Source organism: Schistocerca cancellata, chromosome 4, assembly GCF_023864275.1.
Source record: "Schistocerca cancellata isolate TAMUIC-IGC-003103 chromosome 4, iqSchCanc2.1, whole genome shotgun sequence".
Lineage (NCBI taxonomy): Eukaryota > Metazoa > Arthropoda > Insecta > Orthoptera > Acrididae > Schistocerca > Schistocerca cancellata.
In genome coordinates, this window is record NC_064629.1 from 657,937,199 (window position 1) to 657,953,018 (window position 15,820).

Below are 15,820 nucleotides of genomic sequence, written 5' to 3' on the forward strand. Positions count from 1 at the left end.
ATACACAACAGACAATTCTATACAAAAATACACTCAAAAACTGACGAAAAAGAGACACATGTACCAGAAAGCAGGTATAATCAACTACAGTGCAACACTTGTGATAGCAGATATATAGGATAAACAGGTAGAACATTTGATATCAGATACAAAGAACACATGAGAACCTTGAAGTATGGGACAAACCACTCCACATTTGCAGAACACCTAAGAGAACCTAACCACAAACCAACCACTAGAGAAGAAGACATGAAAATAATTAGAATCAACAATAAGAAACACCACCTAACTCCACAAGAAAATTACCACATGCAGAAAACCAAGCAGAAAAGAAAAACCTGTTGAATAATAAAGTACACATGCCAGACAATTTATTGTTTACAGTGATAGATAAAATAATAGAATAACGCTCCAAAAGAGGTTTATTATCATAACAACAACAACAACAACAACAACAACAACCAACATCCATTCACTCACATGTTCATGAACCCCTCCACATAACATTTAAACCAAAACTCAGACCAGCTGATCACCAAAGCTTTCAGTCACACTCTAACAGCTATTACATTCCTATTTAACACACTAAAACTCAAACCACCACATAATGAACCCACAATATTTATGTTGTGTAAAACACAGTGTTCGAACAAATAGCTATAACTGTTGTTGTGGTCTTCAGTCCTGAGACTGGTTTGATGCAGCTCTCCATGCTACTCTATCCTGTGCAAGCTTCTTCATCTCCCAGTACCTACTGCAACGTACATCCTTCTGAATCTGCTTAGTGTATTCATCTCTTGGTCTCCCCCTACGATTTTTACCCTCCACGCTGCCCTCCAATACTAAATTGGTGATCCCTTGATGCCTCAGAACATGTCCTACCAACCGATGCCTTTTTCTGGTCAAGTTGTGCCACAAACTTCTCTTCTCCCCAATCCTGTTCAATACTTCCTCATTAGTTATGCGATCTACCCATCTAATCTTCAGCATTCTTCTGTAGCACCACATTTCGAAAGCTTCTATTCTCTTCTTGTCCAAACTATTTATCGTCCATGTTTCACTTCCATACATGGCTACACTCCATACAAATACTTTCAGAGACGACTTCCTGACACTTAAATCTATACTCGATGTTAACCAATTTCTCTTCTTCATAAACGCTTTCCTTGCCATTGCCAGTCTACATTTTATATCCTCTCTACTTCGACCATCATCAGTTATTTTGCTCTCCAAATAGCAAAACTCCTTTACTACTTTAAGTGGTTCATTTCCTAATCTAATTCCCTCAGCATCACCCGACTTAATTCGACTACATTCCATTATCCTCGTTTTGCTTTTGTTGATGTTCATCTTATATCCTCCCTTCAAGACACCATCCATTCCGTTCAACTGCTCTTCCAAGTCCTTTGCTGTCTCTGACAGAATTACAATGTCATCGGCGAACCTCAAAGTTTTTATTTCTTCTCCATGGATTTTAATACCTGCTCCAAATTTTTCTTTTGTTTCCTTTACTGCTTGCTCAATATACAGATTGAATAACATCGGGGAGAGGCTACAACCCTGTCTTACTCCCTTCCCAACCACTGCTTCCCTTTCATGTCCCTCGACTCTTATAACTGCCATCTGGTTTCTGTACAAATTGTAAATAACCTTTCCCTCCCTGTATTTTACCCCTGCCACCTTTAGAATTTGAAAGAGAGTATTCCAATCAACATTGTCAAAAGCTTTCTGTAAGTCTACAAATGCTAGAAATGTAGGTTTGCCTTTCCTTAATCTTTCTTCTAAAATAAGTCGTAAGGTCAGTATTGCCTCACGTGTTCCTGTATTTCTACGGAATCCAAACTGATCTTCCCCGAGGTCGGCTTCTACTAGTTTTTCCATTCGTCTGTAAAGAATTCGTGTTAGTATTTTGCAGCTGTGGCTTATTAAACTGATAGTTCGGTAATTTTCACATCTTTCAACACCTGCTTTCTTTGGGATTGGAATTATAACTAGTGGCAAAAAAATAATGGTGCACCACAAAGAAGAAAGAGAAACATGGTGAACAGTGTGAAAGGAAAAGTTCAGAATACAAAGTTGTGCTTCTGTTTTGGAAATGGATTGTGTGACCTCCAGATCAGATGAGAGGAAATGCAGATGCCAACAAACTGTAAATAATTACTTATTTACATAAAAATGTGATGTGAACTGTTTGATAATCTAAAGATAACAAAACTATATCGTTCTAGATCCCACTGAAGATACCTTAGAGTAAGTAAAAGGTGAAATACATCTGGGAAAAATAAATAAGTTGCAACAAGAGAACATGATTTTATTGACAAAACAAGTGTTTCTGTGCTTGCTGTGGAGAATGGCCGCACAATCAATCTTGTTTCCATTCATAAAGAAGAAAAATGAGCTTTATTGAAGATCGGAGCTTTCTGTCATAGAATGAATTTTGGGTAGGCCATCAGCCTGCCAAAATCTTCCTGCCAGACCCATTGTTAATGCTATCATATCTCCTATGTATGAAACAGCAAGATATCTGGCTACTCATATACAGCCATGTATTGGGAAAACTGACTGATATATAAAAGACTTGCATCATTTTATAGAGAAAATTGAAAGGCTAATAGATATTCTTATAAGATTTGCATAGTGTCCTTATTAACTATGAGTCCAGTTAATGCAGTTAAAATTTTTGTAATGGATATTTTTCCAGGAGATTTGTCTATTCTTCTCAGACATTGTCTTGCTTCCAGTCAGTTCGAATGTGATGATGAGTTTCATGAGCAACTTGATGGTGTAGTAATGGGTAAACCATTGGGTCCTGCAATAGGTAATTTCTATATGGAGAAATCTGAAGTCAGCTTTAGAAACAGTAAATAAGAAACCATCTCTATGGTATCAGTTTGTGGGTAACACATTTGTGGTCTGGTCACATGGTAAAGAAGATGTGGATGAGTTCTTTGGTTTTCTAAATAATATAACTCCAAAAACCCAGTTCACCATGGAAATAGAAAATAATGACAAAATATCTTTCTTGGATCTTTTAGTTATGAGACAGACTGTTGGAAGTTTGGAACATAAAGTTTTCAAAAAATTAACACACATGGACAGAACTCATATCACCATCCACAACAAAGGGGAAGTGCCAATAAAAGTGTTGTTGATAGAGTCAAAAGGATTTGGATGCTGGAATACCTAGACACCAAATTAATATATGTGAAGCAGCCCTTCAAGAATAATAGCTACTCAGGGAAAGAAGTAAACAGAATTTTACGAACAAATAATGGAAGGCTAAAGGACAAGCACGAAACACATTAAAAAAGTAATGGATCAGATTGTAAAGATTTTACAGAAACATGACATTAGACTGGTTTTTAGACCAACAAAGAAAATAGGTCAAGCACTAGGATCTATAAATTGTAAATGTTCTCCTCTATCAGCATGTGATGTATATAAAATTCTGAATACATGTGGTAAAGTTTATATTGGAACAACTAAGAGAAGCATGAGTGCACAGCAAAAGGAACAAAAAAAAGTCTTTGCCAACTGGAGAAAATAGTCAAATCGGCCGTAGCAGAGCATGCTCTTCAGTCATGAAGTGACAAAGTGAAGTTTTCTGAAGCAAAAATTTTATCTATGATGACGAACTGTTATCCATATCTATGTATAGAAGCCATTGAAGTATATAAATATAGGAATAATTTTAATAGGAAAGAACAGACCATGAAATTAAGCAGCAAATGGACTGCAGCTTAGCAGAATCATTAAGTGGTTTTTTATCTTTGACAAGGATCATCTCTACTTGTCACGTTACTGGCCACATCCAATTTTCTACTGTGTATATGTCGCTCTCAGACGTCCGACCCATCAGTTGACAAGACTCAATGGAGGAGCAACACCTCTTAAGATGTCCAGTGCAGTTATGGACAGAATATTAGGAACAGAAGAGTTTCGTGGATTACAACCTTATACCCCATGAAGTTCACCAACAGCAGTGTCATCTGGTCATGAAAGCCTTAGTTCTATTATTATTGCCCTCTGTTGTTTGAATTATTTAATAATAGAATATTGTAAAAAGGAATGTTGTAATTTGTACTTTGTTGACATTGCCCATGCAGGTAAAATTGTGTGTTGTGAGCAGAAAATTTTGAAAACAAAATAAATTTTACCAGGATTAAAATAACACATAGTTCTGCTGTCACTTGCTGCAGAGAAACTGACATAATGGATGATAAGCTGGTGCATCATGCAACTAATTATCTGAAATTAAATAAATATTTGTACTTTTATATACAAAAGAAGTGCATCATTACCTGCCTCATGAACGTAGAAAAGGCAGACATGAAATTCGTAAGATACATTTTCTTTCAGAATATTATATTGATCCCACAAGAAATAGATAAAGGTCTTAAGTTTTTTGAAACTTTGCCAGCATGTTTGTTGCACTACAGGTTCAGAGTAATTTAAAGTCCTCTTCATTTTAAACTAATGTGGTTCACTTTCATGTACTTTTAAGATCTGTGTAGACTAGGTATTGTGGGTTTCTTTCCAAATCGTATACTGAGTTAGGTGGCTCATGTAGTTTTAAACCCCTGGACCCCTCATTCATGATGAGAGGATTTTGTACCTCATCTGGTGATCCTGACTTGCACTGCCCATGGTCAGCTTCCTGTCCTGTTCTTTCGTGATTGTATCCTTCTCTCTCTCTCTCTCTCTCTCTCTCTCTCTCTCTCTCTCTCTCTGTGTGTGTGTGTGTGTGTGTGTGTGTGTGTGTGTGTGTGTGTGTGTGTGTGTGTGTGTGTGTGTGTGTAATTTTTTTTCCCCATATTGTATCTGACATGTCTTGTACGGTTGTGCCAAATGGTCAGAGAACAAATAAATAATTAATTAAATAAATTTCACTATGTTATTCCATTCTCTTTATCAGTCATTGGTTGTATGTTAATGGTACGTTTTGCCAATAGTACAAGCCATTTAAGATATATGAGTGAATGGTTTGCATCGAATTACCGTAAAAGAGGTCCTTGAAAGTATTCCATCATTCGTGCTTCTTGTTGCTCCTGCGATGTGTTCATCCAGAGGTACTCCAGAAGTTGATCATCAGATTGTTTCCACCATTCGTAACCTCTTCATTTTTTGCAGAGGATCCTTTTGTCCTCTCAAACTGTATTTTCTGACATATGTTCCTCCTCCTGTATTCATTTCTGGTTATGTCTGTTTTCAAGGATCTGCCTATTCTCTAGTTGATTGTCTAGTTGACTTTCTGTCTTATCTCTTCTCATACCATATCAGCTGCTGTGTATTAGGAAAAATGCAGTGGTAACAAGTTTCTGTTGTAAGATTCACCAGGAAAAGTTTGACATGCACTGATGGGTAAAAATCACCTCCGTACTTCACCTTGCATTATGGTTAACAGCCATAGGCGTCCATATTGCATTTGTAGATTTATAAAGTCATCTATCCACCTACCACTAAGTTATTTCAAATTTTGCATCTCCTTGAATCTAGCAAATAACTTTCTTCATCCATCTACTATGAATTTGCCACCCTACATGTTTTATGTGACTCTCTCATTTTCATTACGATCACAATTATTGTTTTCCGTTTCAGTCTAATTCCTAATTTATTTGTGATTGTTTACCTGTTTCTGCTAATAGTTCTCATCTTGCATTTCTCCATTCTCACTAAACATTCCTCCATTTCGACTTTTTTTGCATGAAAAGTTTGTGGTGTCGCTGCTATAAGTCAAAACTGGTAACATTTACTGATTGTTAATGTTACCTTTCAGACAAGGGGAAAGTTTTGCTTTGAAAATGCTATGCAATTTATCAAAAGCATTTCAGGCAGTTTTTACTCCTTTGTTTATTTTTTTCACTGTCCATTCTGCTGTTGATCTTCAGCTTCACTAAATATAAATGAGACATCAAGGGATCATGAATTTGGTATTGAAAATTGCAGGGGTGGGGGGTGAATATAATAAGCAGATTCAGAAGGATGTAACTTGCAGAGATGAAAGGGCTTGCACAGGATAGGGTAGTGCATCAAACCAGTCTTCAGACTGAAAACCACCACAACAAAAGCAGTGTTTCACTAGTAATTGAAGTAGTTATGGAGTCCAAACCATGTTCATTCAGAGTTTGGGAGAGACTAGAGGGCCACTGAGTTGTACACATTTTTAAAATCTATGAAGGTGCAAACTACTTTCGTATTGTAATTTTTTATGTCTGAGAGTTAGTTTCAAGACTAAAATCTATTCTGGGCAAGATCCATTTGGTCCGATGCCAGTCTTGCATTCTTGTCATCTTGCTTGGTCCGAGAAACACTGATATGCCAGCCAGTTCTGTGGTTGAATTTTGATAGGATGACTTGCTAATAGCAGTGGTTAACACTTACTAAATTAAGTTTCTGTTATTTAATTTGGATCTATAGAATTAATTATTCGTGTAATCTAATCCTACCTACATCATTAAAACCATAATCCTTTCTAAAGTTGATGCTGAATAGTTTCTCAGCTTACATATGCCTCAATCTGTTTTGATTATTATTCTTGTAATTGCATATGTTTGTTGTTCTAGGTGCACAAAACGGCTGTTTTACCTTTGAAGATGGGCAACACAGAGTATATGGAAAAATACAGATATCCTGTTCCTGCTGAAGCAGCTGTGTGTATGGAGAAACCAGTGACATCTGTTTGTAAGGTTTGTACAATGGTCAATAAAAATTTTTCTCTCTTCAAGTGATCTTCTGAGTGTTTTATGCCTTATGGTGTCCGACCCCGGTAGCTGAGTGGTCAGTGCGACAGCCTGTCAATCCTGAGGGCCCGGGTTTGATTCCCGGCTGGGTCGGAGATTTTCTAGAAGTGGCGTCAAATCGAAAGACTTGCACCAGACGAGTGGTCTACCCGATGGGAGGCCCTTGTCACACGCCATCATCATCATCATCATGCCTTATGGTTTGTTTTAAGGTATCCAAAGTGGTAGAGAAAATAAGAGCAATATTCCCCACAGGTGGATTGATGGATTATGATGATACCCAAGCAATCAAGAGAGCCGGGGTGGCCAGCGCGTTTGAGAAATACTTGACAGTTAACAGTAACAAAACCACATCATGTGGTAATTTATTTATTTATAGCTATTGAGGAAAAAGAAGAAACTTTGAAAAATTATATCCATTCTACATCAGTAAAGCTTTGCAAGGTCATCTGACCGACTAGAGCCATTAAGTTGCTCAAGTAGACAGGCTAAGTGGTAATGCGCTTGGTGAGTACCTGATTATCAGCATTGAAATGAAATTATTGTATGAAATTGTTGGCTAGGAGACCCCATCTAGTGTTGATTGTCCACCTAATGCAAGTGTTTTTATATGACCCCACTTTGGTGACTTGCATGTTGTTGTTGATGATGAAGATGATGATGATGATGATGATGATGATTATTATTATTATTATTATTATTATTATTATTACTACTACCACTATTACAACACAACACAATACCCAATTCTCCAATGCAGCTGGGAATCAAAACCAGGCCTCCCATATTGCAACCAGCCATGCTGATCACTCAACTAAGGAGGCAGACACCACCATTGAATTACAGAGAGTGTGTTTTCAGCTGCAATGACACTATATACTTGTCTACAAATGAGCTTTTGCAGTTATTAATATCATGAATAAGGTAATGGAGGACTCAAAAAGATAACAGATTTCAAAATAATCTTTACTACTTTACCCCAACTTTCAGAGTACATGTATACTGGCTCCATTCTCCTGAATTTCTGACCTTACACCCCCACCCCCCATACTGTTTTAAGTGTCAAGGATTTGGCTGTGTGCCAGATGAGATTTTCCTCCACTTTAACCAGCTAATCAATGTACAGCTCCATCTACATGTGTCAATTGCTATAACAGCCACCCTACGTGGAATCAAGACTGCTTAGTATTTATTGATGAAAGAGAACACATGCCATGCTCAGTTGAAAAAGGCATTTAAGGCAATACAACATCTTACCTATGTAAAACTTTCACCTCAGTAGCAAAACAGTCAATTCTGAAGACCTCCATTGGTAAACAGACTATAACAAGTACTGGTGGCACAAGCACCTGCAACTGTAAATTCAGTTACCAGACCACACCAAAGGACAGACAAACAGAAACAAGTAACACTTAATGGTCAGAAGATTTGGCTGTTGTTTATGCATGACTGGAAGCCAAAGGGAAGGAAAACACTGTGATGCAGAATACAGCTGCAAACTGTCATCAAAAGGTAAACAACTGAAACAAACAGCAACAAGCCTAAAAGAACAGCTCTTAAGCCATCTGACTATGTTCCTCTTGTAGGCGCTGACAATTCACAAGAGAATTCATCAAATAATGAAATGGAGTATGAAATTGTCTTCCAAGAACCAGCAGGCCACAGAGTGGAACAATCATTGTTGGTTCCAGATTGCTGCTATGATTCTTGTCAGCTTGAATTGAAATTGGAAGAAAAGGATCAAGGGGAAAGTTATTCCCATGGCACTGACCACCACCACAACAACAACCACACCGCAACAACCACCACCACCACCACCACCAACACCACTCAGTTCACCCGATTCAAGACTTATGTTTGTAGGTGCTGTACCATTGCATCTCGTGGAGAAATGTGGATTCGGGGTATGACGTACCATTCCTGTACCTGTATACCTCCTCATCTCTCTCCACGATACCCATGGAATTGTAATGGATATTAGAACCACCTCTTTGTACAGCAACAGTTATTGTAATCCTACTTGGCAGTCTGTGTAATCCTTCTAGAAACACAGTTAGTAGCCATCATTACCCTACCCTCAATCACTAGAATACCTATTGCAGAAATGGTGTCAACCCCAAGAAGGCACCAGTTGATGTCTTTATGCTCATCTGCAGTTAAGTTTGTAATGAATAAGAACCTCTTCATACAGCTTTAGAAGTGATAGCTGTGCATATTTGGATGACCACTGATGTCATCCTCTGTAATATTTACATACCTCCTGACAGGTAAAAATGTATGCCGGGGAGATCAACTTGATGCAGCAACTCCCCACACCTTTTGTCGTGTTTGGGGATCTCAACATGCAGAATCCCTAGTGAGGGGGGGGAGTATCACACCACCTGAAAGAGGTATCCCGATAGAGCAACTGCTTACTGATTGTGACCTGTGTTATTTCAATCATAGAATCTGTACTCATCTTTGTACAGCTCACGGCATGTTCTCTACCATTGACATCACAGTTTGCTCTCCCAACCTTGTTTCCGTGATATAATGATCCATGAACAACAATTGCTGCAACAGCAACAACTTTTGACTGGTCCTGTTGCTTCAGGCACCATTCATGAGACTGACCACCCCACTGGACACTTCAGAATGTGAACTAGAAGATCTGTATCTCCAATGTCATCTTTGCTGCCTCCTCATTAGGAATTGTCCACAATGTCCTCCGGGATGTCAGTGTTGCAATTGTCTGCGCTGTGGAAACAGCTGTTCCCCTTTCCACAGCCCCTAGTTGCCACTGGCCTGTCCCATTGTCCCATGATGATCTGAAGGAATTGTAGTGACAGTTCATTCTTCAGACTTTTGGCCAACAATGGACCACATATAACTCAAGGCTTCTTGACTTTCCTTTGCCCCTTTTCCCAGAACCTCTTCATTCTTTCATATCTTTTCTTTATCACCTCCTGAGAAATGTAATTTATTGACCTCCTTTTTAGTTGTTTCTCTTCGAATGATTTTATGCTGGTGACTTCGTTTCTTAGTTATTCTCTGTTTTGGCAGTTTCTTGTGCATTTGATTTGACCATTTCTATCCACTTAGAGGTGGGCGTTAATGATGTGATGTAATTGAAGGTTTTTTTTATTAGTTTTCAACATGCCTGCTAGGTGTCCATAAAATTTTAAACGTCATTTCTGCATTGTGCCTGTGATGTTTTCATGTTCTTAAATAGTACGAGTGACGCTCCTTGATGACCACTTTCATAACCTTTAAGCAGATGTGTGCAAGGGCTCATTTTAATTTAGCACAGGAAGAAAAAATGCAGAGAACACTATTACTCCTCTTTGGGAATGCATGCCTCTTCCTCCCAGACGAGGCCAATCTACGTGGTCTAATAGGCAACCAGTAGCTGACAACCATTCTTGGTGTCTTATTTAATAGTACTGATTCTACCGACCTGTCTGCAATCAAAAAACATTTGTAACCCACTTTACAGTGGCATCATTCTCTACTTCTTGTCCTACCACCTTCCAAACAAGTGAATGGCCAGTGGGAGATGCCTACCTGTCTTTTACTGTTAACTGCTCCTAATCATATAACAGCATTTTAATGACTGGGAATTTTTAGAAGCCTTTAATTGTTCTGTGACATGGCCTGAAGCCCTGACTCAATTCATGATCAAATGATTCAACACCTGGGGAAAAAAAAATGTAAATGTCATGTGGCATTGTTGGCTGGGATAACCAACAGGGTGGGTTCAGCTGCCTGTCAGAAATGATGATGTCCATGTGCATTGGCTCCTTTTCTTGTGGATATGAGGCAGTTGTCATACTGTAGAGTGCACGTGAGGGTTAGAAATGTGTGTATAATGTAGCATAATGTTTCTCTTGTGTGTTGGTGGTGAGGAGGAGGAGGAGAGGGAGAGGATGAAACCCAGTGCCACCACATAGCCTACTCCTCTAAAATAACACTAATGAGGCTACCAAAGGACTAACAACCATTAAAAATGTCACAAGTGCACCTTTCTTTCCCTTGCTCACCAAATTCTGGTGTGAAATTTCATCCACCACCAGGATTTGAACCACTTTACCTCCGAGTTGTGTGCCACTGCACAGACATGCATTAACATCCTCATCAACAAAAGAAGGTCAACACCTATGTATGGATCATAAATGCTACCTCATCATAGTTTTCAAATTGTATCTTGCTTAGAAGTGAATTCTCTGTACCCTTCTGGGAGTTTACCATCATTCCAATTGTGAATCCAAGCAAAAACCCCACTTCCATCAACAGTTATGGACCAGTCAGTCTTGCAGTGTGCTATGTAAATTATTTATGAGGATGGTGGCTTGTTGATTGCACTCTTGAATCACAAGGCATTTTGTCCACCTGCCATTGTGGATTCCAGGAGGAGTTTCAACAACTAACTGCCTGTTATGATTGACAACAGCCGCCTGGCACCAAAACTTTATGACTGTGTTAACTTGTTTAAAGCATATGAAACAGGTTAGCATCACCATATCTTAACCAAACTCCAAGACTGGGATTTCTTAGGTGATTCACTGCTTTTTATTTGCAACTTTTTGTCACCTCCATTGCTTTCACTTAAGAATCAGTACATCTCTCAGCTCCATGTAGGTCCAGGAGACTGGTATCCCTCAATGTTGAGTGTTTGTTTTCATTACAGTCATCAGTGGGCTTGTGGACTCTATTGGGTTTGGTAGCTACTCCTGCTCTTTATATTGATGACTTTTGCATTTGGTACAGTTCCCATTCCATGTCCTTAACAAGATGTCAGCTCTAAGGAGTTATACAGAGGGCTCTACTTGGGCTTTCTACCATACCTTCCAATTTTCCCTTGCTAAAACAAAGATCATGCATTTTCATCATCACGCCACAGTCCGTGCAGACAAAGTGCTCTTCCTGGGAAACCAACACCTTGAGGTAGTCACACAATCCTGTTTTTAGCAGACATCCGGTGGAAACTAGGATCCTATCTCTGTAGTTTTGATGCCACCAACTGCTACTCAGTTACGCATTTACCAGTCACCAGTTCCCTAACTATATGACTAATCAGATCCATTTTCCATATAAGGAGCATTGGACCCCAGAGAATCGATCCACTGCAGGTATCCAAAGAGCTCTGCATCTGGGAATTTTGTGTAGGAATCTTCATCTTCCTCGTTTCAAATGTATCCAGGGGGTGACCCCATGTACTCCCCTCTTGCGTGTGCCCAAACCACAGATCCAGTTAGACCTATTCCAAGGGCCTAAAAATCTCTTACACCAATTTTTTTGTTTTCCAACATAACTCCCTCCTAGTTACGTCATATGGGAAAGAATATCTCTGCAGTGTGTTTGCAGTGCTTCTCTTACAGTGACTGACATCCTCTTTGAGTGACCCTTACTTACAACACTTGGGGAATATAGTGTGTTAAGAATGACTTGTCCTTAATATTGGCTGATAGATGAAAGGCTAGCTGGATGGGTTTTATGATTTTTCCAAGAGAGTGCATATTTTTCTCTGTTTTACTTGTTTGAACATGCTAAGATTGGGGTTGGGGCAGTTGTGGGAGGGATGTTAATGTTTCATCTTTATTTTCCCATCTGTTTTTAATGGTGTCAGTTATTATATCACTGTGTTATGCATACCTCTTGTCGACAGGTGTTTGGGAGTGGGAAGGGGTGGGGATGGCCTTTTTTGCAGATGAACCCTGAGGGTCCTCCGTCTGCTAATGACCTATGCACTGGCCTTATTTTGCACCTTGTTACACATTCCCTGAAATTACTTTTAACTCTTAATGTTATCAATGCTCTGGATGTCTCTGTCTTCTATTTTCCATACCCCATGGTCACTTTTACCAGCTTTTACTTCCGATTCTACATGGGCTTGTTTTACGAATGAGGGACTGAGGACCTCTTAGTTTGCTCTCTTAATCTCCATACAACCAACCAGTGTGAAGCACATTCACTGGCCTATACCACACAATCTTGTGAGTACCCATGAAGACGCCATTCACAAATTGCCTATGAGCAACAAAGTGATTTGGGATCTGAAAAAAAGCAAACATAATTGCAGCTGGTATTGACCAAATATCGGTCCAGTGTACATCAGTATCACAGCTGTAAGTCGGTGTATGTGGATGTGGCTCAGAGGAATCACCTTGTATGCTCTGTTGGTTTCATCCAATTGCGTCCTCAAGACTGACCCGCTTATTAATAATCTATGAAAAGGAAGGAAGAGTAGAAATCATTGTCTCTTCAGTGATGCAGTCCTTAGAGACTGTGGTTGTACTTGGTGCGGATGAGGGTCCTCGTCGTTGCCGTCACTGTCGTCAGTGTCATTGTCATCATCAAAATTTAGTGTGTTAATGGGCCTTTAAAGCCTGAAAACAAAATAAAAACCACACTACAGAAGGAAAACACCAAAACTGCACACTATAAAAAATTTATAAAGGAATACATTACAAAAAGCATAATAAAAAAGGGCAGTCACAACAGGGAAGATATCTACTGCAGATGGTAGTCCATCATTACCAGATTCTAACTTCATATAGCACTGCTGTCAGCTCTCGTTGTTTAAGGATTGTTAGTATTCAATACTTCCATCATGTCCTTGGACTTTTCCATGTTGAGAATGGAGGACTTAGTTAGAGAGGGATACATCAGCTTGAAAGATGTGGCTAAACCACTGTAGCCTCTTCTGCACTAATACTCAGCTAGTGTGTGACTTTCCCAACCACTGTTACAGGTCTTCTTACATTCTTTGTTCCCATTATCTTCCACAGCATTGTGGACAGTTCCATAGATCTTTCAAAGTACCTTCCTCTCGAAGGCACAGATTGCTTCTTCAGTTGTTGCTGATGTCGCCGAGGTTTCACAACCATATGAAAGTATCGGCCGTACTAGTGTCACGTAGAGCAGAATCTTATTCTTCTGTGATATTGGACACAATTTGAATAAATTGCTCAGACTAAAGAACATACAGTAAGCATTTATTACTCATTGATGCACTTCTTTCATCATTTCAGTTTTATTAGTATAGATCCCACCCAAGTAATGGTATGCTGCTCAGCAACAGTGGAGGGAAGAAGAGCTTGATGGCATGATATAATGAGATATTTTGTTTTATCAGCATTCACCACCAGTCCTGTTTTCTTCACATGTGGAGAAACTGGGAAGTATGAGTGCACACTTGTTCCAGGGTGTCACCAAGAATCACAACATCAAGCAATGGTATATGAGCATGTATCTGCTCCCAGTGTCTCCAGTTCTCTGACTTGACTGGTGTCAGGGCTTACTTTTCCCAAGACCAAATTGAATAGTATTGGCACCAGTGGATCTCCTTGTCTTAATCGATTTCAAATACTGAATGATGGTGATAGTTGATTGTCGAACTGCACATGACCAGTTTCAAGTAATGAAATCCCTCGTTAGTTTGATAGTTGTGTAGCACCACCCTTCTTGAAGATGTGACATATTCTTCAGGAATTATTTCTGCTTTCCAAATGGTAGATATTAGTTTCAATGCATCATGCAGAGTTTGATATCCCAAGCAGACCATCTTGGGTGTGATACAGTAGCTGCTGACCCCTTGCAGTACTTGAGGGCTTTCAGCACAACACTGATTTTTTCCTTTGATAGTTCAGAGTCTTCCACTCTAAAACTGGGGTCACATCTGTGTTGTCACCACTATTGGAATGTCATGATTCACAAAGTTCTAAAAAAAGAAATTTTAATAGGTTTGCCTGCTCTGATGTTGATGCAACTACACCAGTCTCATTCATTAGAACTAATGTATGTTGATGACAGACACCTCTGGCAATTTTTTAGGCCTGGAAAAAGGAGTGTGATGACTTTGATTCTGATTTCTTTTTCCTTGTGAGCTCACCTCTGCGGGTCCGGGGGTAAGAATAGGCCTGCGGTATTCCTGCCTGTCGTAAGAGGTGACTAAAAGGAATCTCAAATGTTTTAGTCCTTATGTGATGGTCCCCTCTGGGGTTTGACCACCATCTTTCAAAATTATTCTGAAGAGCGAGCCAATTGGGGAAAGGTGCCTTACAAGGTTCATTGTGTCCATTGTGCATTCGATCTGTAGCCCACTTTCTCGTCGTCACATTGCTGTCCCGTTCACTCTCCAGCTCTTGGGCATGGATACATTCATGGGTGCAGTCTCCACCATCCACTATGCTGTGTCACTTTCTGTGCCGATGACGACCATGGACTACTTGTCACCTGATATCCAGCATGGTAGACAGTCTGTTATGGTGGGGCCACCATGTACCCTGTTGGTTGTAGCCCCCTGACAACACAGGGATCGCTCTGCTGATACCTGCACTGTTAACTCCCCATTTATGCCAAGGAGTAGATGCCTATCTCCCTGGGGCATCGGGACTCCCGGCAATGACCATCCTGCCAGGTGGCCCTTGCTGTGGCTGGGTGGTGCCCGTGGTGAGGGCCCTTGGTCAAAGTGGGTGGCATCAGGGCGGATGACACACAATGAAGTGTGGCACATCTTCTCTTGTTGGTGGGCAACCACCAGCAGTCTCTAAGCGTTCGAGGGCTCACTTCAATGCAAACATGTATGACCCCAAATCCTTCCCCTCCCTGGCCACACCATGGGAGGAATGAAAGGCTATGAATGATAGCGAGACGTATTTGCCCCGGTATCTAGTATGTATGAGAGCTGATGGGGAATCCTTTGTGTCCATGAAGCCTCAGTTCTTTGTAGAGCATTTAGAGGACAAGTTTGGGGAGGTGGAGGGCTTGTCAAAAATGCAGTCCGGGTCAGTATTGATAAAAACAGCGTCCTGTGCCCAGTCACGGGCATTACTTGCTTGTAAGAAGCTGGGGGATGTTTATGTTACTATGATGCCCCAAAATAGCTTAAATATGGTCCAGGGCATTATCTTCCACAGGGACCTTCTTTTACAGTCCAATGACGAGCTGCGCGCCAACTTAGAGCAACGAGGTGTCCATTTCGTCCGGCACGTCCACTGGGGTCCGAGTGATAATCAGGTTTCCACCAGTGCCTTCATCTTAGCCTTCGAGGGTGACACATTACCCAAGAAGGTGAAGGTGGTGGTCTACCGCTGTGATGT

The 15,820-nt window shown here is 40.1% G+C and overlaps 1 protein-coding gene across 5 annotated transcripts in view; it reads left to right on the top strand.

The window, feature by feature from the left end:
- Positions 1-15,820, top strand: part of LOC126183384 (uncharacterized) — a 173,482-nt gene that overhangs the window by 23,811 nt on the left and 133,851 nt on the right. For all 5 annotated transcript variants that reach the window (XM_049925325.1, XM_049925326.1, XM_049925324.1 and 2 more), the window contains one exon: positions 6,564-6,686. In XM_049925325.1, the coding sequence (XP_049781282.1) occupies positions 6,564-6,686 (123 nt within the window). The remainder of the gene's footprint in view (positions 1-6,563; positions 6,687-15,820) is intronic.